The sequence below is a fragment of the Taudactylus pleione genome, unplaced genomic scaffold, assembly GCF_031769625.1.
Source record: "Taudactylus pleione unplaced genomic scaffold, aTauple2 ptg001845l, whole genome shotgun sequence".
NCBI classification, from domain to species: domain Eukaryota; kingdom Metazoa; phylum Chordata; class Amphibia; order Anura; family Myobatrachidae; genus Taudactylus; species Taudactylus pleione.
Window position 1 is genome coordinate 327025 of NW_028286242.1, and position 22080 is coordinate 349104.

Consider the following 22080-nt stretch of genomic DNA (forward strand, 5'->3'; position numbering starts at 1 on the left):
CCTTCGGCTTATTATCAGCCCCCAGGGTATTCACAAAGGTCATGTGATGTGAAACACACACGGAAACAAGGGATCACTATTATCCCTTACCTGGACGATCTACTGCTGAAGGCCCATTCCAGGGACCAATTACTGCAGAACATCACAGTGACGGACAACCTTCTCATTCGTCTTGGATGGATTCTGAATTTCCCCAAGTCTCATCTGCAACCGACGCAGAGTGTACAATTTCTGGGAATGATCATGGACACATTGTCTCGGCGTGTGTTTCTTCCACAGGAAAAGGTAACTTCCATTCAGGAGATGGTGGGGACGGTCCTTAGACGTCGTCAGGTTTCGGTGCATGTGTGCATCCAACTCCTGGGGAAGATGGTGGCTGCCTTCGAGGCCATTCCTTACGGTCGTTTTCACTTCAGGACTTTTTTTTAGCTAGATCTCCTCTCACAATAGACAGGATCCCATCTTTTCCTTCACCAACGGGTAAGGTTAAGTCCCAGAACTCGGATATCCCTTCTCTGGTGGTTGAACTCGTTTCACCTAATGAAGGGAAAGAGATTCGGAGTGTGGGATTGAACTCTTCTCACCACAGACGCGTCTGAGAGGCTGGGGGCTGTGATTCAAGAACATCACTTCCAGAGCCACTGGACATCACAGGAAGCAAGTCTGCCGATAAACATATTGGAACTTAGGGCAATCTTCTACACTATCCAGACAGCAGATCACCTGTTGCCGAACCGAGCAGTTGGGTCCAGTCGGACAACTCCACGAAAGTGGCATACATAAACAGACAAGGCGGTACCAGAAGTCGAGCAGCTATGAAGGAAGTAAGCCCGATTCTAATTTGGGCGGAAAAGTTTGCAAGGGCAATTTCAGCAATTTTCATTTCGGACGTCGGACATTCGGGAGGCAGACTACCTCAGCTGGCAGGATGTGCATCCAGGGGAATGAGCACTACATCCTCAGGTTTTAGATCAGCTGGTCCAACGGTGGGGTCTTCCGCAGGGCGACCTCATGGCATCCACACACAATCCTCAACTGCCTCTTTACTGCTCTCGGATGAGAGACCCGCAGTTGGTGGCAGTGGACGCACTGTCAGCACCGTGGCAGTTACAATTTGTCTATCTGTTCCCTCCGTTCCCCCTTCTCCCTCGAATCCTACAACACATCAAAAGGGAGAAGGCCAAGGTTCTATTGGTAACTCCTGACTGGCCTAGCAGAGCTTGGTATTCCAACATTCAACTTCTGCTGATCGATGATCCGTGGACCCTACCACTGAGAGAAGATCTATTACTTTAGGGTCCTTTCGTCTATACAGACTTAAAGCGGCTAAGTTTGACGGCGTGGCTGTTGAAAGGGTCATAAGATGTAAAGGGATCCCATCCAGGGTAATCCCTACTATGCTCAGAGCCCGAAAGGAAGTTACTTCAAAGCATTACTACCGTATTTGGAAGGCTTATGTTTCATGGTGTGAACGTAGAGGATCTCCGCCTACAGAATTCAAACTAGCCAGATTTCTATTTTTCTACAAGCAGGTTTCTCAGCAGGTCTGCATTTGGGTTCACTGAAAGTCCAAATTTCAGCTCTCACGGTTTTCTTCCAAAAGAAATTGGCCTTGATACCGGATGTGCAGACTTTTCTGCAAGGTGTGATTAGGTTACAGCCACCCTTTGTTCCTCCTTCAGCTCCATGGGACTTGGATCTAGTCCTTTCCTTCTTACAGTCCTCCCTGTTCGAACCTTTGGAGTCTGTGGAGTTAAAATACCTTTCATGGAAGGTTACACTTCTTGCACTGGCATCAGCCAGGAGAGTGTTAGAACTGGGAGCTCTATCCTGTCATCCTGAAATTTCTTCATAAGGTGGTTTCGGCTTTCCACATCAACCAACCTATTGTGCTACCGGTTCTTCCACAGGATTCACCTTCGTCAAAATCCTTAGATGTTGTTAGGGCTCTTCGGATATATGTGGAGATGACTGCAGCCATACGTAAAACGGACACTCTTTGTTTTGTATGATGCTGTTCCAACCAGGACGGTTGGCCAGCTTCCAAACAGTGGCTGGCTCGCTGGATTCGCCTGACCATCAGACAGGCGTATATGGCCTTATCTAGAGAGCCTCCACTTTCTATTCCAGCACATTCCACTCGCTCAGTGGGTGCCTCGTGGGCGGCTGCTCGCAGTGTTTCCTTGGAATCTCTTTGCCGGGTGGCCACTTGGTCTGGCCCGCATACCTTTTTAGTTTCTACAGATTCAACACGTTTGCGGCCACTGCAGCGCAGTATGGCTGGTCCGTTTTGCAGGGTTCTAAGCACTCTCCCGCCCGTGGTGGGAGCTCTGGGACGTCCCCACTGTCTTGAAGCCTCCATGTACCCTAGTGGATGAAGGAGAAAGCACGATTTTGGTACTTAGCGATAAATCCCTTTCTCCAATTCCACAGGGGACACTGGACGCCCACCCTGCGCTGTTCCTACCTGCCACGCTTGTGGTTGTTTTTACATTATGAATGTTAGAGACCTGTTTGCCGTCTCTTGTTGTATTTCTGTTTTTTCCAACCTTTTCAAATATTTGGTGTACTTTCACCTCCTCCTCTTCTGTTCATCTTATTTCTCTACTTCCCTCGGACAGTTTCCTTAGACTGGGCTTGTTAGGGAGTATAGAGGGGGAGGAGCTAGTCACACTTCCAAAAAAAAGTAGTGCCAGCTCCACTCAGCACCGTCTATACCCCACTGTCTTGAAGCCTCCAGTGTCCCCTGTGGAATCAGAAAGGGATTTATCGCTAAGTAGCAAAATCCTGTTTTAAGCAGTAATTAAAGTGGGCTTTTATGATTGTTTTGCATTCTTCTGAATCAGTAGATCTCATAACTCTTAATGATATTCTACATGTATGTAAGCATGTATTGTTCACAAAGTAGAATTTAATAAATCTTATACACAGGATTACACAGTAGTGAAAACCTCCATGGAGCATGTGACATCCAGCGGCCATCCCCGTGTGTCAGGAGGACTGAGCAGGACCCAGATCCCTATCACGGTGCTGCCACCTCACTCACGGATACATGAGAGACACAATGACCAGAAGATCCTGGAACTCACCAACATCCTGGACGACTCCTGCTCCACCTATACACATCGTCTCTACCTGTGCCCCTATGGAGTTCGAAGAAAAGGCCTTAACCAGGTTAAGACATAAGTGTCTTTATCTCTATTTCTAACACAGGGACCTGACTGGGGAAATGGGTAATTCTGGGAAAGTCACAGTCTATATATTGTCTCTCAATATACAGGATTACACAGTAGTGAAGAAGACATCTGGGGAATGTGAGACACCCAGCAGCCGTCCCCGTGTGTCAGGAGGACGGAGGAGGACCCAGAGCCCCATCACGGTGCCTCCATCTCACTCACTGATACATGAGAGACACAATGACCAGAAGATCCTGGAACTCACCAACAAGATCATTCAGCTGCTGACTGGAGAGGTGACTGCTGGGAATGGGACATTATACAGTAACACCAGGGGATGTGTCTGGGTGATGACTGGAGAGGTGACTGCTGGGAATGGGACATTATACAGTAACACCAGGGGATGTGTCTGGGTGATGACTGTATCATTGTGTGTATCAGGTTCCTATAAGGTGTGAGGATGTCACTGTCTATTTCTCCATGGAGGAGTGGGAGTATATAGAAGGACACAGGGGTCTGTACAAAGACATGATGATGGAGAATCACCGGCCCCTCACATCACTGGGTAAGAGGAGACTGTCATTTATTGTAAAGGATAAACCATAGTACTGCTCACCACTAATCCAACAATACCCTGACCTTTTTGCCAAGAGGTGCCCAGGTATATTTCCCATATTACTCTCCCTACTGGCAATATAAATAAGTAGTATTAAAAATGTTTAACCATGATTTAGCTTTTAACTGTACTTATACAAATACATCATTCATAATCATTAATTATCATTCATAATGAAAATAGCCCCAGATCCCTGACACTCAGACAGACATATTATTCAGTTCTCGATTAGACATGAAATTGACTTTTGTATGATCACAATATATTTTACCTAATTGTCGCTGTAATGCATGAAGAGTCCTGTCATTATCTCCCCACTCTGCACTGGTGAAGATTCAGGGCCTGATTCAGACCCGTTCGCTAGCAAGCGATCGCTCGGAGTGCGCAATGTTTTTCAATGTGCGTGCTCAACCTAGTAAGAGCGATGGGGAAACTCTCACCAAGCATAGACAGCCCACCTGAATGAGTGACAGGAGAGGCCGTTTGTGGGAGGTAACAGGGTCAGGCCACTTGAAACGGGGGAGTGGAGGTGCGAACGCAGGCGTGCCTATGAAATTCTACGCCATTTTAGAGGCGTGCATAATGAACAGCCAACGTCATAGGACGCGTCACTTGGTTGAAATATACACTAAAGTCCTGGCAGTGCTTGAGGAAGGGTATAGCGCTGCGATCGTTTCCGAAGGTTCTCGATATACCAATGGTTTCAAGCACTTTCTGGAGATGACGTACGCAAGTGGGCATCTTAAGACCGGCTAGTGGGTGTCTACAATCACAAAGTGATGGGTCGCCAAGACATAGTAGGCGTGCTTATGACTTGTCCTGCGAGCGGATGCCTTGACGTCACTTAGCTGAATTTACATATGCTGGGAGCGAGCGATCGCATCTAGTGAACGTGTCTGAATCAGGCCCTCAATACGAATCCAACAGTCTTCCACCTATAATCATCGAGCAGCTTAATATATGTGAAGGAACGCATTTCTCCATACTCCATGGCTCCCATAGTGTCTGATTTAGTAGGTAGAGAACTAGTATCAAAAGTTCCCAAATCCACATAAGAGACTTCATCCTTCTCAATAGTACAAAATGAAAAAAGAACAACAAGTCTCAATTTCTAATCAAAACAACATAAATTTGCCCTATAGATATAATTGGGATGCGTTCGACATCCCGACCACCGACGTGACGAAGGTAAGTGGCGGGGTTGGGAGGAGGGTAAGGTTTAGGGGTTAGGCACTAGGGAGAGGGTTAGGTTTAGGGGGTGAGGATAGGGTTAGGCACCAAAGAGGTAGGGAGAGGGGGAGGGTTAGCATACCGACTAACAAGTGTCGATATGTTAGTAACCCTGTTGGGATCCTGGCGTCTGGATTCTGACCGGCGGAATCAAGACTATCGGCATTTCATACCAAACCCGATATAATTTCCCACTTAAATTTCTCAATGTGATTTGCCAGCCGGCAAACTCTATGGTATGCAGTCGGGAAGCCGGCGTACCTAATCCCGACAGCCGGCTTCCATATCCCGGCAATTGTCTAATGACAGGCATCGAAATCCCGACGCCTGTCATTAGACATACGCCGGGAGACCGACACCCGGCATCCCGATAGCAAGGACGCAGAGCGCAGGTAGCCGGGGGGGGGGGGGGGGGAGGGTTAGGTTTAGGGTTCCCGGGGGGGACTTAGGGGAAGTTAGGGTTAGGCACCCCCCCCCCCCTCGGGGGACTTAGGTTTAGGCACTGGGGGGGAAGGTTAGGGTTAAGCACCCCTAAAGGAGGGTTAGGGGGTAGAAATAGGTTAGTATATACTTACCTTGGACGATCGGGATTTCCTTCTCTGCTGGGATGCCGCTTTTGGGATTCTAACCGCCAGGCTTGGGCCCGGCGGTAAATCATACCGATTCCAACTCTACACCTTTACCCCTAATAGTTCATAATCCTATTGAATTAAAATATACATTTGCTTTAATCTACTACCACTCTCTAATAAACAGCAAATACAGGCCCTCATTCAGAGCCGCTCGTTAGCGGCAGTACGCTCGTTCCGAGCGATGTTTGCACATCTGCGCATGCGTACGCTTTTTAGTACGCATGCGCGAACCAGTCAGTGCGGCCGAAAATCGTTTGTATGCTATATAGCGAGTGCCTGCTATTTTGAGTGACAGAATGAGGCGTATGTGGGTGGTAACAGGGGAAGGTGCTTGAAAATGGGGAGTGGAGATCCGAACGCAGGCGTGCTTAAAGGTCAAAACGGGCGTTTTATGGGTGTGTATATTTAAAACAGCAGCGTCAATGACCACGTCACTGGGTTATTTTAGAGCCAGAACTGCTCGCAAATTTGTGGTAGCAAACACCAACCACAAGAATAGCGAGCAGTTCATACGCTGGTCGATGTACTCGATTAATCTAATAAATAGCGGACATGACGTATGGTGCGAGCGGCCAGGGGGCGTTTTTAACAAATAAACGAGCGTATGTTTTGCTCGTTCGTTCAGACTTAGAGGTGTGAACAGACTGCAATGTGCGTACGGATCATTTGAATAGCCACCCCTTGTTTTTAAACGAACGACCGCAAATAGCGAACGGCTCTGAATGAGGGCCACAGTCAGGTGCATAAATTTACAGAATTGTCATATTTTGGCCTCTATTCACCACCACAATTGCTTTGAAATGAAACAAACAAGATGTGCTTTAACTGCAGACTTTTCAGATTTAATTTGAGGGTAATTACATCCAAATCAGGTGAACGGTGTAGGAATTACAACGGTTTCTATATGTGCCTCCCACATTTTAAGGGGCCAAAAGTAATGGGACAAACTAAACATATTGAGAGTCAACAGCAACTGATTCCAAATGCAAATGTCACACCTAGAATCAGCTCCAGACCTTTTACCTGCTTAATTGATAATGAAATAACGAGGGAATAGCCCACACCTGTCCATGAAATAGCTTTTGAGTTGATAGTCCCGTTACTTTTGGCCCCTTAAAAAGTGGGAGGCACATATAGAAACCATTGTAATTCCTAGACCGTTCACCTGATTTGGATGTAATTACCCTCAAATTAAATCTGAAAGTCTGCAGTTAAATCACATCTTGTTTGTTTCATTTCAAAGCCATTGTGGTGGTGAATAGAGGCCAAAATATGACAATTCTGTCAATGTCCCAATATTTATGCACCTGACTGTACATCTTACTGTAACATCTAATGTATGTATATATTTGAACTTTTCTACTTCAGGGTCCATAGGGGGTCCACAGGGTTGACCTTGGGGTATAGCTGGATCTGGATCCACGGGCACCACGCAGTTAAAGCTTTGCTGCTCCCAGGATGCACTTGGGTCCGTCCTCCTCTATACCCCGCCCCGGCCACAGGCACCTCAGTTTTAGTTGGTGCCCGGCCGGAGTCGGGTCACCCTGTCGCAGTGGGGCTGCAGGAGCAGCCCCTAAGCTTTATTTTAAAAGAGAAATTTTTTATTTTTTTCTTCTTTTTTTACACTTTTAGAGCGGCAGCATCAGACTGTCCTTTAGGACGTCCACGCTGCCGCTCCTTCTCCCCGCTGGCGCCGCGACGCCAGTACAGCTCTGGGGATCGCGGCGGGACCCCAGAGCCTGTACTAGCCGGGCTCTGGGGACTCCCTTGACTGCTGCCGGACGCGACGGGGATCAGGTAAGCCGCGGGTCGCCGCGTGCGGCGGCCCGCGGATACTTCAATGCAGTCAGGAGCCTCCGGTCTCTGGGGACAGACCGGAGGCGCTAGCGGCGGCGGCGGGCTCCCCCTCAATTGAGGAATACCCCGCGTGTCCGCTAGACCACCAGGGTATCAGGCTGGTAGCGGGACCGGCAACCCGGGGGTTAATTGTTAGCCAGGGGAGGCAGCCTTCCCTGTCTAGCGGCTCCTCCCCTCAGCTCAGCGCGCCTTTCAACTAGGAGTCTGGCGTCGCTGAGCTGCTCTTATCTCTCGGCCACTCCTCCTCTGAGGTCTCCGGCGGCCATCTTTACTGGCACATCGCAGACTCCCAGGCGGTATCAAGTGGACCGGTCCCCCTGTGTACCTCTCCCCTGCTAAAGGACAGTGTACACAGCGCTATAGCCCTCCCAGACACTGAATCTGGGCGGTTGATTGTAGCGGAAGGTGCAGTGAGTATAACTTTTCTGCATTGTATGTGACTATTGCTAGTGCTGCCTGTCTGTGACTTATTCTCCTTACTGTCAGCTTATAACTATCCCTTTCCTTCTCCTACGGCCCGGCAGGTGTGTGGGGGAAGGGCGTTTTTCTGAGACCCTCACATATATAAAACACGTATTTGTGGGGTCAGTCACATACTGTTGTGTGCTACACAGTACCATATCTGGGCTGTTGTTTCGCATACTGGTGAGTGCGCGGGTGTTAAAACCGTAATTCCTCTGGTGATACCTATATCTTGTGTATTTACGGTATCATGTCGGATGAGGAGACTGAGCGCTCTGTGGCTCCTGTGCTATTTTCCTGCAGACGCTGTGCTGCTGGAGTTGATGGGGAGGACTTATCTCAGGATGGTCTGTGCGGGCGGTGCCAGCTGGTACCGGGCCCCTCCAACCCCCCTGTATCACAGGACCCTCCTTGGGCGATGTTTTCACAGGTGCTGGCGTCTATTGCGGACCGGTTATCGGTCCCATCAGCGGTCCCTTCTAGGGCGTTACCGCAGCCCACCATTCCCCGAGGGTTCCACAAATGTTGCGGTCTTCCCCCGGGGCCCAGACTGTGGGTCCTTACTCGGGACTGCCTGTGTATGTGCAGTCTTCCCCAGGGACGTGTCAGTCTGTAGTGCCTTTGCAGAGTGTTGCTCCGACGGCTCCTCCGCCTTGGGTGGATGTTCTATCCAGCTCCGTACAGAGTCTGGCGGCTTCATCCTCGGCGTTTCAGTCTATGTTGCAAGGTGATGTGCCACCAAGGGTGTCTAAACGTCCGGTTGTGAGTTCACTAGCTGCGCAGTTGTCGGACTCGGAAGTGTCCTCAGATGATGGAGAAATCCATGAGGACTCTGACTCTGATGTCATGGGGCAGGAGGTGGAAGCTAAGTCCTCCATTAATGTTCCAGCCTTAGTTAGGGCGGTGCGGGCTATCCTACATGTTGAGGATGATGCGCCGGCTCCTAGGTCGAAGTTTCCTAATTTTAAAAAGCCAAGGTGACCTCAACTGTGTTCCCCCTGTCTGATCAATTATCGGATCATATGGCGGCGGCCTGGCAATTACCTAGTAAGAGGTTCCATCCACAGAAGAGGTTGGCGGCGAACTATCCTTTTCCTGAAGCTCATTGCAGGAAATGGGAAACTCCGCCGGCGGTGGATTCCCACGTTACCCGCTTGATCAAAAGCGCGACGTTGCCATTGCCGTCTATCTCCTCTTTGAAGGATCCCACGGACAGGAAGGTGGAGACTTGTTTAAAGTCCATTTATTCTCTTTCCGGGGCGGTGGCTCGCCCGTCCATGGCTATCTCCTGGGTGGCTAAAGCCATTGAGGCATGGGCCAATGCCTTGGAGGATACCTTTCCTGATGAGGCTCCGGATATCCAGAGAGCGTTAGTGGGACAGATGCGGGATGCAGCTTCCTATATTGGGGAAGCATCTTTGGATGCCAGCCTGCTCACTTCTAGGGTGTCGGCTGCAGCGGTATCTGCTCGGCGCTCCCTGTGGCTGAGGTCCTGGAGGGCTGATGCAGATTCAAAAAAGGGTCTGGAGGCCTTGCCTTTTAATGGTGATTTACTATTTGGTCCGGATTTGGACAGAATAGTGGATACTTTGGCTAAGTCCAAGTCGGCTTTTCTCCCTTCGGCCTCTGAGCCGGCTAAAGTGAGGAGCTCTGCCTTTCGGTCCTTTCGGGTTCAGGGTAAGGCCAAGGGCCAGTCCTTCCCGAGACATTCGGCGACCAAGGCCGCACCCAAGCCCAAGAAGCAGGCATGGAGTGCTCGGCGCCCTTCTTCCAAGCAGGAGGATAAGCCTGCTGCCTGATGGGACGGGCCTCTCTCTGGGGGACCCCAGAGTGGGAGGCCGACTTCTCCAATTCGCCCAGTGTTGGCACAATACCACCACGGATGCCTGGGTTCGAGAAGTAGTCTCTCAGGGGTACGCCCTGTCTTTTCGGTTCAGGCCGCCCCACCAGTTTTTTTGTACGATCCTTCTCTGGACAAGACCAAAGCTGGTCAGATTCAGGTAGCTATAGAATCCTTGCTACAAGCAGGGGTCATTGTTCCCGTTCCGCAGTCTCAGCACGGGACGGGGTACTATTCTACTCTGTTTCTGGTACAGAAACCCAATGGTTCTCATCGCCCTATCCTGAATTTGAAGTCTCTGAACAGATACCTCAGAGTTCCCAGGTTCAGGATGGAAACGTTACGTTCCATCATTCTGGCGATGGAACCCGGGGATTATATGGTCTCCCTCGATATCCAGGACGCCTATCTCCATGTGCCCATAGCACCGGCACATCAGCGGTATCTGAGGTTTGCTATCCTGAACCATCACTACCAATTTCGGGCGTTGCCTTTTGGCCTTTCCACGGCTCCGAGGGTGTTCACCAAGGTGATGGCGGTTATGGCTGCCCACCTTCGGGGTCAGGGTCTACGTCTGTTGCCGTACCTGGACGATCTTCTGCTGCTGGCGAGCTCCCCGGAGGTGCTTCTTCGACATCTCCACCTGACCATTGCTTGTCTTCAAGCACACGGGTGGTTGATAAACTGGAAGAAGTCCTCCCTGATTCCATCACAGCGGATGGTTCATTTGGGAGCCCTGCTGGATTCTCGTCAGCAGCGGATTTTCCTGACTCCAGAGAAGGTCTCCTCCCTGCAGCTGCGGATACACAGTTGCCTGAGCAGTTGCCGCCTGTCGGTCCATTCAGCTATGAGAGTTCTGGGGTCCATGGTGTCGACATTCGACATGGTGGAATTTGCCCAGTTCCATTCCCGGCCCCTGCAGGGGCTGATTCTATCGGAATGGAACGGGTTACCTCACCGGATCCGCTCTCAGATGCTGGTGTTGTCCGCGGAGGTTCGGCAGTCTTTGGCTTGGTGGCTTCAGACGGTGCATCTGGTCGAGGGGCGCCCCTTTTGGATCCCGGACTGGGTCCTGCTCACGACGGATGCCAGTCTTCGGGGTTGGGGGGCAGTGACCGGCTCATTATCGCTTCAGGGTCGTTGGTCCGCGGAAGAAGCACTTCTCCCCATCAACATCCTGGAACTGCGGGCTGTGTACAGGGCCCTGCAGTCGTCCGGCCCCGCTCTTCACGGAAGGGCGGTTCAGGTGCAGTCCGACAACGCCACCACGGTGGCGTACATCAACCACCAAGGGGGAACTCGCAGTCGGGCAGCAATGTCGGAGGTGTCTCGCATTCTTGCTTGGGCGGAGTGTCACGTTCCAGCGATCTCGGCAGTCTTCATTCCCGGAGTCCTCAATTGGGAGGCGGACTTCCTCAGCCGTCACGATGTGCATCCCGGGGAATGGTCGCTTCACCCAGAGGTGTTTCAGCTACTCGTGGACAGGTGGGGGCTGCCGGAGCTGGACTTGATGGCCTCCCGTCACAATCACAAGTTGCCCGTTTACGGGTCAAGGACAAGAGACGCAGGCGCCTGTCTGGTAGACGCTCTGTCGGTGAAATGGACGTTTCACCTGGCGTATCTGTTTCCTCCGATATCCTTACTTCCTCGGGTTCTGCGGAAATTCAAGCAGGACGGCGGCACGCTCGTGCTGGTGGCTCCGGCGTGGCCCAGACGTCCTTGGTACTCCGATCTGAGGTGCCTCTCCATCGACGCTCCGTACCTTCTTCCTCAGCGTCGGGACCTGTTGTCTCAGGGGCCCTGTCTTTACCCGGATCTGGGTCGGCTGTCTTTGACGGCGTGGCTCTTGAGACAGCCGTCTTGAGGTCTAGGGGTTTCTCCAGTTCAGTGATTGGTACCATGCTTAGGGCACGCAAGCCTGCCTCCGCGCGGATTTACCACAGGGTGTGGCGCACTTATTTTCAATGGTGTGAATCCAGAAACTATGATCCGCAGGTGTTCCGGGTTTCCAGAATCTTGGAATTTCTTCAATCGGGTTTGGACCTCGGCTTACGCCTGGCCTCTCTGAAGGTTCATGTGTCTGCTTTGTCCGTGTGGTTTCAGCGACGGATTGCTACACTGCCAGATGTTTACACCTTTTTCCAAGGTGTTCTCAGGATCCAGCCTCCCTTCGTGCCTCCGGTGGCTCCGTGGGACTTGACGGTGGTACTGAGGGTCTTGCAGGGTCCTCCTTTTGAGCCGCTTGAGTCGGTGGAGCTCAAGTGGCTGACGTTTAAGACCATTTTTCTCCTGGCAATTGCTTCGGCCAGGAGGGTTTCAGAATTGGGGGCGCTTTCCTGTCGCCCTCCTTTTCTGATTTTTCACCAGGACAGGGCAGTGCTCCGCACGCGTCCTGAGTTTTTGCCCAAAGTGGTTTCAAAGTTCCACATTAATCAGGAACTTGTTGTGCCAGCTTTTCAGTCACCTGATCTTTCGGCTGGTGAGGCTTCCTTGGATGTGGTCCGGGCACTTAGAATCTATGTGGACCGGACTGCTTCGGTTAGGAAGTCGGATTCTTTGTTTGTCCTCTTTGGTTTTCACAAGAGGGGTTGGCCTGCCAACAAGCAAACGATAGCCCGTTGGCTTCGTTCAGTTATTTGTGAGGCTTATGCGCAGGAGGGTTTACCTGTGCCAGCCTCTGTTAAGGCTCATTCCACTCGTTCTGTGGGTCCCTCTTGGGCTGCTAGACGTGGCGCCTCCGCTGTTCAGCTGTGTAAGGTGGCTACTTGGTCTTCAATTCAGACGTTTTTGAGGTTTTATGCGTTTGACAACTTCGCCTCTCAGGATGCATCCTTTGGGCGCCGGGTACTCCTTTCAGCACAGGAGCGTCCCCGCCCTTAGTTGAACTGCTTTGGGACATCCCCAAGGTCAACCCTGTGGACCCCCTATGGACCCTGAAGTAGAAAACAAGAGATATGGTAAGAACTTACCTTTGTTATCTCTGTTTCTACGAAGTCCATAGGGTCCACAGGCCGCCCGCCCTGACGCACCTGGCTTCAAATGGGCTGTGTGGCTGGTCACCGGTTTTCCGTCTCCCATTTCTGTGAGTATGGTTTCTTGTGTGTTCCAGTCTTCCTTCTCTCTGTTTAGTCTCCTCCTCCGGCCTTAGCTGCTTACCAACTGACGTGCCTGTGGCCGGGGCGGGGTATAGAGGAGGACGGACCCAAGTGCATCCTGGGAGCAGCAAAGCTTTAACTGCGTGGTGCCCGTGGATCCAGATCCAGCTATACCCCAAGGTCAACCCTGTGGACCCTATGGACTTCGTAGAAACAGAGATAACAAAGGTAAGTTCTTACCATATCTCTTGTTTTCAATTCCGTACACAAAACACTCAGTTACACTGGCAGGTTTGTGGATGGTAAGGAATATAAATGACCTGTGCGCTCCATGTTTTCTTCTTATCCATAGAGGAACAGGGACAACGCTGGGGTATACTGCTGTACTGGAGGACTGGGTACCAAACAGTTCATCTTTAACAGATCTCAGAGCAGCCCAGTCTCCTTTTTGCATCTACCCCGCACTCAGCCCCAAGCAAGTCAGTTCAAGTTTGATGCCGGTAGGAGCCGGGTACACAGAGACGGGGCTGCCATTGCAGCCTCTAATATTTTATTTTTACTTTTATTGAGTGGCCAGCGCTGCCCACTCAATTAAAGTAAAAATATTTTCAATGGCAGTCCCCAGGGGCCAGGGAAAGAACTAATGGGGAATTGGGCAGCGCAGAGTCTGCTGTCACCGTAGACCCATGACAGGACCGAGCCGCCAGTTACAGCGCGCTTGGTGCCATGTTCACATGCTGGGCCAGGGGGGGGGCTAGCGGCGTTTCTCTAAACCAGCGGCCAATAAGATTCCTGCTGGGATTGGGGATTGTTCTTGTGAACATCCCATTGGCTCGGGCTCCTTCAGCCCCGGAGGTCCTCCCTCTTTTGTTGGCGCGCTTTATACGCTGGAGGCAGCGCCATATTCATTCTTTTTTGCAGACACAAGCCAGTTACACCAGTGAGACAGTTACTTCCCAGGGACTGTGAGTTACACTGGGGAGAGTGTGTCAGGGAGTGTGCATAGCGGCTCCGCAGTTAGGGACCTCCTCCTCTCTCTATAGCCTGTCTCTACTCGGATAACTCTGTTTATCTCTATATACTGCTAGTGGACAGGTTGTGTGTTTCTGTCTGTGTGTGAGTGTTGTGTTCCACTGCAGCAGTATGGCGGGCAATGCCACTGACAAGGGAAATACATATCAGAAGCTATTTGCTTGTTCAAATTGTAAAAATAAGTTTTCCTATCCACGTTCTGAGGGAGGAAGTTTATGTAATACTTGTGATTCTGAGGGTTTGTCTTCAGTGATTGCTCCACCACATGAAGATTCTCCTCACTCCTCATCGGCTGGGACTATGTCTGAGCTGACATAGGAGCTGTCTGCAGTGCATAAGGAGAGAGCGTTCTCTAGGGGAGAGGGTTCCAATTCCGGGGTCCCTTCCTTTGTCACAATTGTCCGATCCTGCACTAGCTCAGGTTTAGCCTGTTCTGAGGCTTTGGCTTAGGTTTCTTCCACTCTGGAAAGATTGGGAGACAGGATGTTGGAATCTTCCTCCCGGGGTGCGGAGGGTGTAGCTAAGCACCCACCCCTCCCAAAAAGTAATCTTCCGGCTGTACTCCAATGGGTGTATTCCGATGCCGACTGTTCTTCCCAGGGGGAAGAGGGAGAGATTGAGGAGGTTGAGGAGTCCTTGGTCTCAGAGTCAGACCCTGGGGCGCAGGGGTTGAGTCCTTGATTTTAGTTGTCCGGCAGGTTCCTAAGATTATGGATTCTAAGGTGGAGCAGTCTCCGGACGCCACTGTTTTCGGTAAGAAGAGGCGAATGGCAGTTACTTTTCAGTCTACTCCTCAGTTGGATTCGCAGCAAATGGAGGCCTGGAAACGGCCTGACCAGAAATTTCAGGTGTCTAGGTGTTTTCTGTCCCTCTACCCTTTTTCTTCTTCCAACAGGGTTAAGTGGGAAACTCCTCAGGTGAATTCTTCCATAACGCGTGTCCAAGAAAACAGCACTTCCGGTGTTGGGAGTTATTTCTATGAAGGACAGTTCGGACAGGAAACTAGAAAATAAGTCCATGTACGCTGCGGCAAGTATGTCCCCCAGACCAGCTTTGGTTGGTGTTTGGGTGAATAAGGCTGTGAAAAAATAAGCGGAACACATTCTGCGGACTGACCTTATTTCCCTCGCGGAACATATTAGGGAGTCAGCCATTTATCTGGGAGATGCCTCCGTGGATGTGGGGCAAGTTAGTTCCAGAATTTCAGCTTCGGCAGTGGCTGCTCGTTGTGCTCTTTGGCTTAGAACTTGGCAGGCAGATGCTGAGTCGAAAAGAGCTGTTGAATCCTTGCCGCTTGCAGGTGAGATAATGTTTGGCCTGGAGTTGGATAAATGGACTGCCCTAGCCACAGGGGGAAAGAGTCTCCCTTGGTGGCGCCAAGATGGTCCTATATAGGACCGTCATTTCGCTCTTGTCGCACCTCCTCCCAGTTTCGTGAGAGGAGCTGGATCAGCAGATCAAGGTGGTAAGTCAAAAGGACGACAATTTGTCCAGTCCCGTCGCCCAGACCTCAAGGCTGCAGAAAAGCCTACAGCATAACTGTTTTCCCTCCCACCTGGAGGTTCCCACGTTGGGTGCTTGCCTTCTGCGGTTCAAGGAGGTACAACCTCGGACTTTTGGGTCCGCAATCTGGTTTCTCTAGGTTACAAAATAGTTTGTTTTTCCTCCTTTAGTTCGGTTCTTTACCACGTGTCTGCCCGTCTCGGGGCAAAAACAAACAAATTTGCAGCAAGCAATAGACAAGCTCTTGGCTGCAGAGGTAATGATTGCGGTTCCAGTTGCCCAGCGGACGAGGGGTTTTCATGAACTTGTTTGCAGTTCCGGAGCCGGATGGTTCAGTCCAGACTCTTTTAAATCTAAAATCCTTGAATGCTTACGTGGCTTTTCACCGATTCAAGATGGAATCCCTGCATTCGGTGATAGCAGGTCTGGAAGTGGGGGAATTATTGGTGTCCTTAGACATCAAGGATGCCTACCTTCATATTCCGATCTTGGAGCCTCGTCGGGCCTTTCTTCGATTTGCCATTCTGGACTCTCATTACCAGTTACAGGCCTTGCCTTTGAGTCTCACATTGGTGCCCAGGGTGTTAACCAAGATCATGGTGGTGATGGTGGCTCACCTGCGATCAATGGGAGTGACTATTGTCACATATCTGGATGACCTTCTGATCAAGGCTCTGTCAGAGGAGTCTCTTCGAGACCATGTCCAACTGACTTACCAGGTTTTTGTCCCGCATGGCTGGGTGGTCAATTTTCAAAAGTCACACCTCAGTCCCTATCAGTGTCTTCAGTTCTTGGGCATAATCCTAGACACCTCTGTGTTTCTTTCGTTGGACAAGATTCAGGCCATCTAGACCTTGATCAGGATGTTATTAAAACCAAGGAAGGTTTCCATTCATCTCTGCATTCGCTTGCTGGGCAGGATGGTGGCCTCTTTCGAGGCCCTTCACTCCGGGAGATTCTACTCCAGGACTTTCCAACTGGATCTGCTGTCCCAGTGGTCGGGATCAAACCTCCAAATGCACATGTTAGTTCGGTTGTCTTCTTGAACTCTGGTCTCGCTGCTCTGGTGGCTCCAGACGGATCATCTCTCAGCGGTGCGCCATTTCGACATTTGGAATTGGGTTCTCCTGACCATGGATGCGAGCCTTTGGGGTGGGAGAGCAGTGGTCTCGACCTCGTGGTTTCAGGTCCGCTGGTCTCGTGAGGAAGCGCTCCTTCCTATCAATGTCCTGGAGCTCAGGGCAATTTACAATTCCCTTCTCGTGGCTTTTCCTCAGCTTGGAGACCAACTAGTTTTTGTGTGTAGTCTGACAATGCCACAGCTGTGGCGTACATAAATCATCAGGACGGGACACTCAGTCGTATGGTCATGCGAGAGTCCTGTCAGATTCTGCTTTTGGCGGAGCAACACCCAGTTGCCATTTCCACAGTGTTGACTCCTGGTGTTGAGAATTGTGAGGCAGCTGCCAGGTTCTTCATCTGGGAGAGTGGAGTTTTCATCCAGAGGTTTTTCAGTAGCTGGTCCAGCGCTAGGGCAGACTGCATATCGACCTCATGGCCTCTCGGCACAATTGCCAACTTCTCCGGTACGTTTCCAGGTCACTGGATCCGGTTGTGGAGGCAGCGGACAGGCATTCCGCTCAGTGTCGATACATTCTTCTTCAGGGTCCATAGGGATCCACAGGGATACCATGGGGTAATGTGGTTGGAGAGATCTATGCACCCCACAGTTTAAAAGCTTTCAGCTCCCAGGATGCAGTGGGTCCTACTCCATATATACCCCACCACAAGCCATATGCCTTCAGGTGTTTGTTTGGTGCGGCAGGATCAAGACGCACTGTTTTGTAACGGGACTGCTTGTGCAGTCGTTTTTGGCTTTTTATGTTTTAATTTATTTCTTATGTTTGAGTCAGCATCTGTATTAAGACTCGTACAATACAACTCCATCTACCTCCGCTGGGCCAAAACATTAGTAATTGTGCTGGTGATTTCGGCGGGTCTCGGCAGAGCTTGCTAGCAGCGACGCTGCGATCAGGACTGCAACTGGACGCATGGAGATGACAGGTAAGGCGATTCCTCGCTTACAGGGAATCGCACGCAGTAGTCCTTGCTTCTGGTGTTGGACGCACCAGAAGCCGCTAGAGTCAGGGCCCGGGATTGTCCGCGTCCTAACTAGACCACCGGGGCCTTATCGTCAGACACCGGGGATCGGCAGCAGACGCATATCTGCTGCCATGAGGCCAGTGTACCGGGCTGGTTGATGTAGCTTAGAGGAAGATAGGCGCTCCCCTGGCAGCTCCTCCCCGTCCCAGACTTCAATAAGATTTTGCGGCTCTGGGTCGCTCTGCCTACCCTCCATGTGTATATAACACACCCACAGCCCACAATCTGTGCGCTGTTTGTCTCAGAAGGGTTTGGGTCAGTCTCCATGTATACCTCTCCCGTGGTATACAGTGCTCTATATGCTACCATGCCTTGTGTTTGAGCAGTTGATTTAGAGTATATTGTGATTAGATTGCAATTATTTACATATACATTGTATGTGACTGTTTGCTCGATGCTGTATTTATACTGTCCTTTTATTTCTGACTGTCAATTATAACTGTCACTGTGTTTTCTCTCCATCCCTCTGGGTTGGGGGGGGGGGGGCGGTTTCCTCTGGGTACATCACATTTGTGAAGGCTGTTACATTGCATTTATATTTTTCCTTTACTTTGAAAATGTCAAGAGATAAAGGAGAACAGGACGCAGAGGCTCCTGTGCTGATATCATCTAAATCCTGTATGACAAGTTTGTCCTCCAATGGATGTTATTAGAGATGGTTTGTGTGTTGCCTCTTTTAAAGAGCCACATCAGCCCAATATACAAGAACCATCTTGTGTATCCTCTTTGTCTCAGGTAATGAAGCAATATGTGCATCGCATGGCTGCTCATACTATGACTTCTTGTATGGCGTGTCATGTTTGTACCTCCTATGCATCCTTCATGGGGGAATGTTTACAGTCACTCTAGTCAGTGTATGCATCCATCAAATGTTGAAAACAAGAAGGTCATTACTATGGCGCTTAAACGCAAACCATCTGCTCAGAATCCGTCCTAGATATTCAGGATGATGAACCAGACCCCAATAATCTATGCAGCAGTGCCGTCTGGAGCGTCCTTAGGACACTTCAGATGGTCACACCGCATGCCTTACAGGTCCCCGGAGCATCCTCAGGATGCATTGTGCATTGGTCTAATTACTGGCGATTGTGGCTCCGCGTGACGTCATGTGAAGGGATCGTGGCCTGCACCAGGCCCATGAATAATGTAATATATATCAAAATGGCCCTCAGCAGAAAAAAAGGTTCCTCATCCCTGTCATATAAAGTCGCAGTACAGATTCAGATGCACGCGCAAAGTATTGTATGGGGCATTCCTGGGCATTGACTAGGAGGTAACGGGTGACTAAACGGAAGCACACAGAGGTAGCGTCGTATGGGAGTGTTGCTGATAGCGGTTGTGTATAGAGGTGCTCACCTGATCACATAGGAGGCCATACTCAGACAGAGACTCTGCACCTGGCATAGGGCTGGTAAAAGTATGGTTGGTGTGACTAAAGACGCACCAGATAGATGCTGCAAGTGGTGGCAATTACATAAAGTCACTGACTTGAAAGCGGCAGAATACGCAAAGACTGTCGCAGCTGCTCATTTGCTCCCTATAAATATATTTTTCTTTCTCACTTGTTCCCAATAAAATGGAATCAGATCCTGTATATCTTCCCTGGGGGGGTTGTTATTTTTTTCCCGCTTATTGATTGAATGAAGAGTTAATGCTGTGGAGTGAATTATACGATTTACATTTTATGATACCAACCTCTGTATTTTTACCCACAGAATGTTCTAAAGATCCAACTACTTATACCAAGGAGGAATCTACCTCATGTGATGGAGGAAATCTCACTGACAATGACAGTAATACACCCACATATACATCTACTCATGTTAAAAGTAACTGCAATACAAATATGTCTTGCTTTGGAAGTGGACAATGTTTTACTCTCAATTCACAGCTTGTTGTACAGCAGAGAAGTCACACAGGAGAGAGACCATATTCTTGCTCGGAATGTAGGAAATGTTTTAAACAAAAGTCACAGCTTGTGAGACATCAGAGGAGTCACACAGGAGAATACAAATGTTCATGCTCTGAATGTGGGAAAGATTTTACATGTAAGTCAGAACTTGTTATACATCAGAGAAGTCACACAGATGAGAGACCATATTCTTGCTCTGAATGTGGGAAAAGGTTTAAACAAAAATCACACCTTATTCGGCATCAGATGATTCACACAGGAGCATCCAAATATTCCTGCTCTGAATGTGGGAAAGGTTTTACATGGAAATCAGGACTTGTTATACATCAGAGAGTTCATACAGGAGAGAAGCCGTATTCTTGCTCGGAATGTGGGCAAGGGTGTGCAAGTAATGCAGAATTTGTTATACATCAGAGAACACATACAGGAGAAAGGCCATACTCTTGCTCGGAATGTGGGAAAGGGTTTACGAGGAATTCACAACTTGTTGTACATCAGAGAAGTCACACAGGAGAGAGACCGTATTCTTGCTTGAAATGTGGGAAATGTTATAAAGAAAAGTTTCAACTAGTTACTCATCAGATGAGTCATACAGGAGAATACAAATATTCCTGCTCTGAATGTGGAAAAGGGTTTACAACTAATTCAGAACTTGTTAGACATCACAGAAGTCACACAGGAGAGAGACCGTATTCCTGTTCGGAATGTGGGAATTGTTTTAGAGAAAAGTCAAAACTTGTTAGACATCAGATGATTCACACAGGATCCAAATATGCCTGCTCTGAATGTAGGAGATATTTTACATGTAAATCACAACTTTCTCAACATCAGAAAAAACATAGAGGAGAGATGCCGTATTCTTGCTTGGAATGTGGGAAAGGGTTTACAAAGAATTCTAGACTTGTTGTACATCAGAGAAGTCACACAGGTGAGAGGCCGTTTTCCTGCTCAGAATGTGGGAAACGGTTTACGCAAAAGTGTCTACTTGCTCTGCATCAGATGAGTCACACAGGAGCATACAAATATTCCTGCTCTGAATGTGGGAAAGGTTATACATGGAAATCACAACTTTCTCAACATCAGAGAACTCATACAGGAGAAAGACCATATTCTTGCTCTGAATGTGGGAAATGTTTTGCATATAAATCAGAACTTTCTCATCATCAGAGAATACATACAGGTGTTTGGCCGTATTCTTGCTCGGAATGTGGGAAAGGGTGTACAAATAAATCGGGACTTGTTATACATCAGAGAAGTCACACAGATGCAAGGCCATATTCTTGCTCGGAATGTGGGAAAGGGTTTAAAATAAAGTCCCAACTTGATAAACATCAAATGATTCACACAGGAGACTACAAATATTCATGCTCTGAATGTGGGAAAGGATTTCCATGTAAATCACAACTTTCCCGACATCAGAAAATACACACAGGAGAGAAGCCGTATTCTTGCTCAGAATGTGGGAAATGTTTTACATGGAAATCAGAATTTTCTAAACATCAGAGAATACATACAGGTGTTTAGCCGTATTCTTGCTCGGAATGTGGGAAAGGGTTTACGAATAATTCAGTTCTTGTTAAACATCAGAGAAGTCACACAGGAGAGAGGCCATATTCTTGCTCGTGGGAAAGGGTTTAAAAAAAAGTCAACTTGATAATCAGATCATTCACACAGGATCATAACATGCTCTGAATGTGGGAAAGGTGTTACATCTAATGCAGAACTTTCTCAACATTCGAGAACAAACACAGGAGAGAGACAATATTTTTTCTCGGAATATGGGAAAGGGTATGGAAGTAATCTAAAAGCTTATACATCAGAATACATACAGATGAGAGGCCATTTTCTTGCTCGGAATGTGGGAAAGGGGTTTAAAAGTAATTCACAGCTTGTTGTACATCAGAGAAGCCATACAGGTGAAATGCTGCATTGTTTAGAATGTGGGAAAGGGTATGTAAGTAATTCAGAACTTTTTAGACATCAAAGAAGTCACACAGGAGAGAGTCTGTATCTTGCTCTGAATGTGGGAAAAGATTTAAACAAAATGAGTCAGTGTAGCTATGATCTTGCTCTAAATGTGAGGTTAGGACGTTATAGTAATCCAGAACTTGCTGCATATAAGAGACGTCACACAGGAAATGTGGGAAATGTTTTAAAACAATTCAAAAACTTGTTACACATCAGAGAAATCACACACAAGCATACCCATATTCATGTAGGTGTTTATGTTCCATGCTGCAGAATGTGTGTGATATTAATAACTGATAAATAAACTGCATCAAACCTGGAGTGTGGTTATCTGACTTAGAACTTACGCCTTTGACTCAAATCTAAAAGTAAGGTGCTAGTTTTATGCTATCAGCTTCTTTACAGTTTCCCCATGTTTGTGGGGTATCCCTTCTGAAACCTCGTGTGGATAATTGCTTTTCTCCTTCATCCACTGGACACTGGAGCTTGAAGACATTGGGGTATAGTTGGTGGTAGAGTAGAGCCTGGCACTTTAAATAATTTAGAAGTGTGACTGGCTTCTCCCCCTCTATGCCCCAGTTTAGAAATTGTGCC

General features: G+C 49.0%; 1 protein-coding gene across 1 annotated transcript in view; it reads left to right on the forward strand.

The window, feature by feature from the left end:
- LOC148436273 (uncharacterized) overlaps window positions 1-21805 on the forward strand; it is a 38565-nt gene extending 16760 nt beyond the window's left edge. The window contains exons 6-9 of the mRNA XM_088465088.1: window positions 2932-3174; window positions 3281-3472; window positions 3618-3741; window positions 19322-21805. Of these exons, the coding sequence (XP_088321214.1) occupies window positions 2932-3174; window positions 3281-3472; window positions 3618-3741; window positions 19322-21042 (2280 nt within the window). The 3' untranslated portion in view covers window positions 21043-21805. The remainder of the gene's footprint in view (window positions 1-2931; window positions 3175-3280; window positions 3473-3617; window positions 3742-19321) is intronic.
- The last annotated feature ends 275 nt before the right edge of the window (window positions 21806-22080 follow it).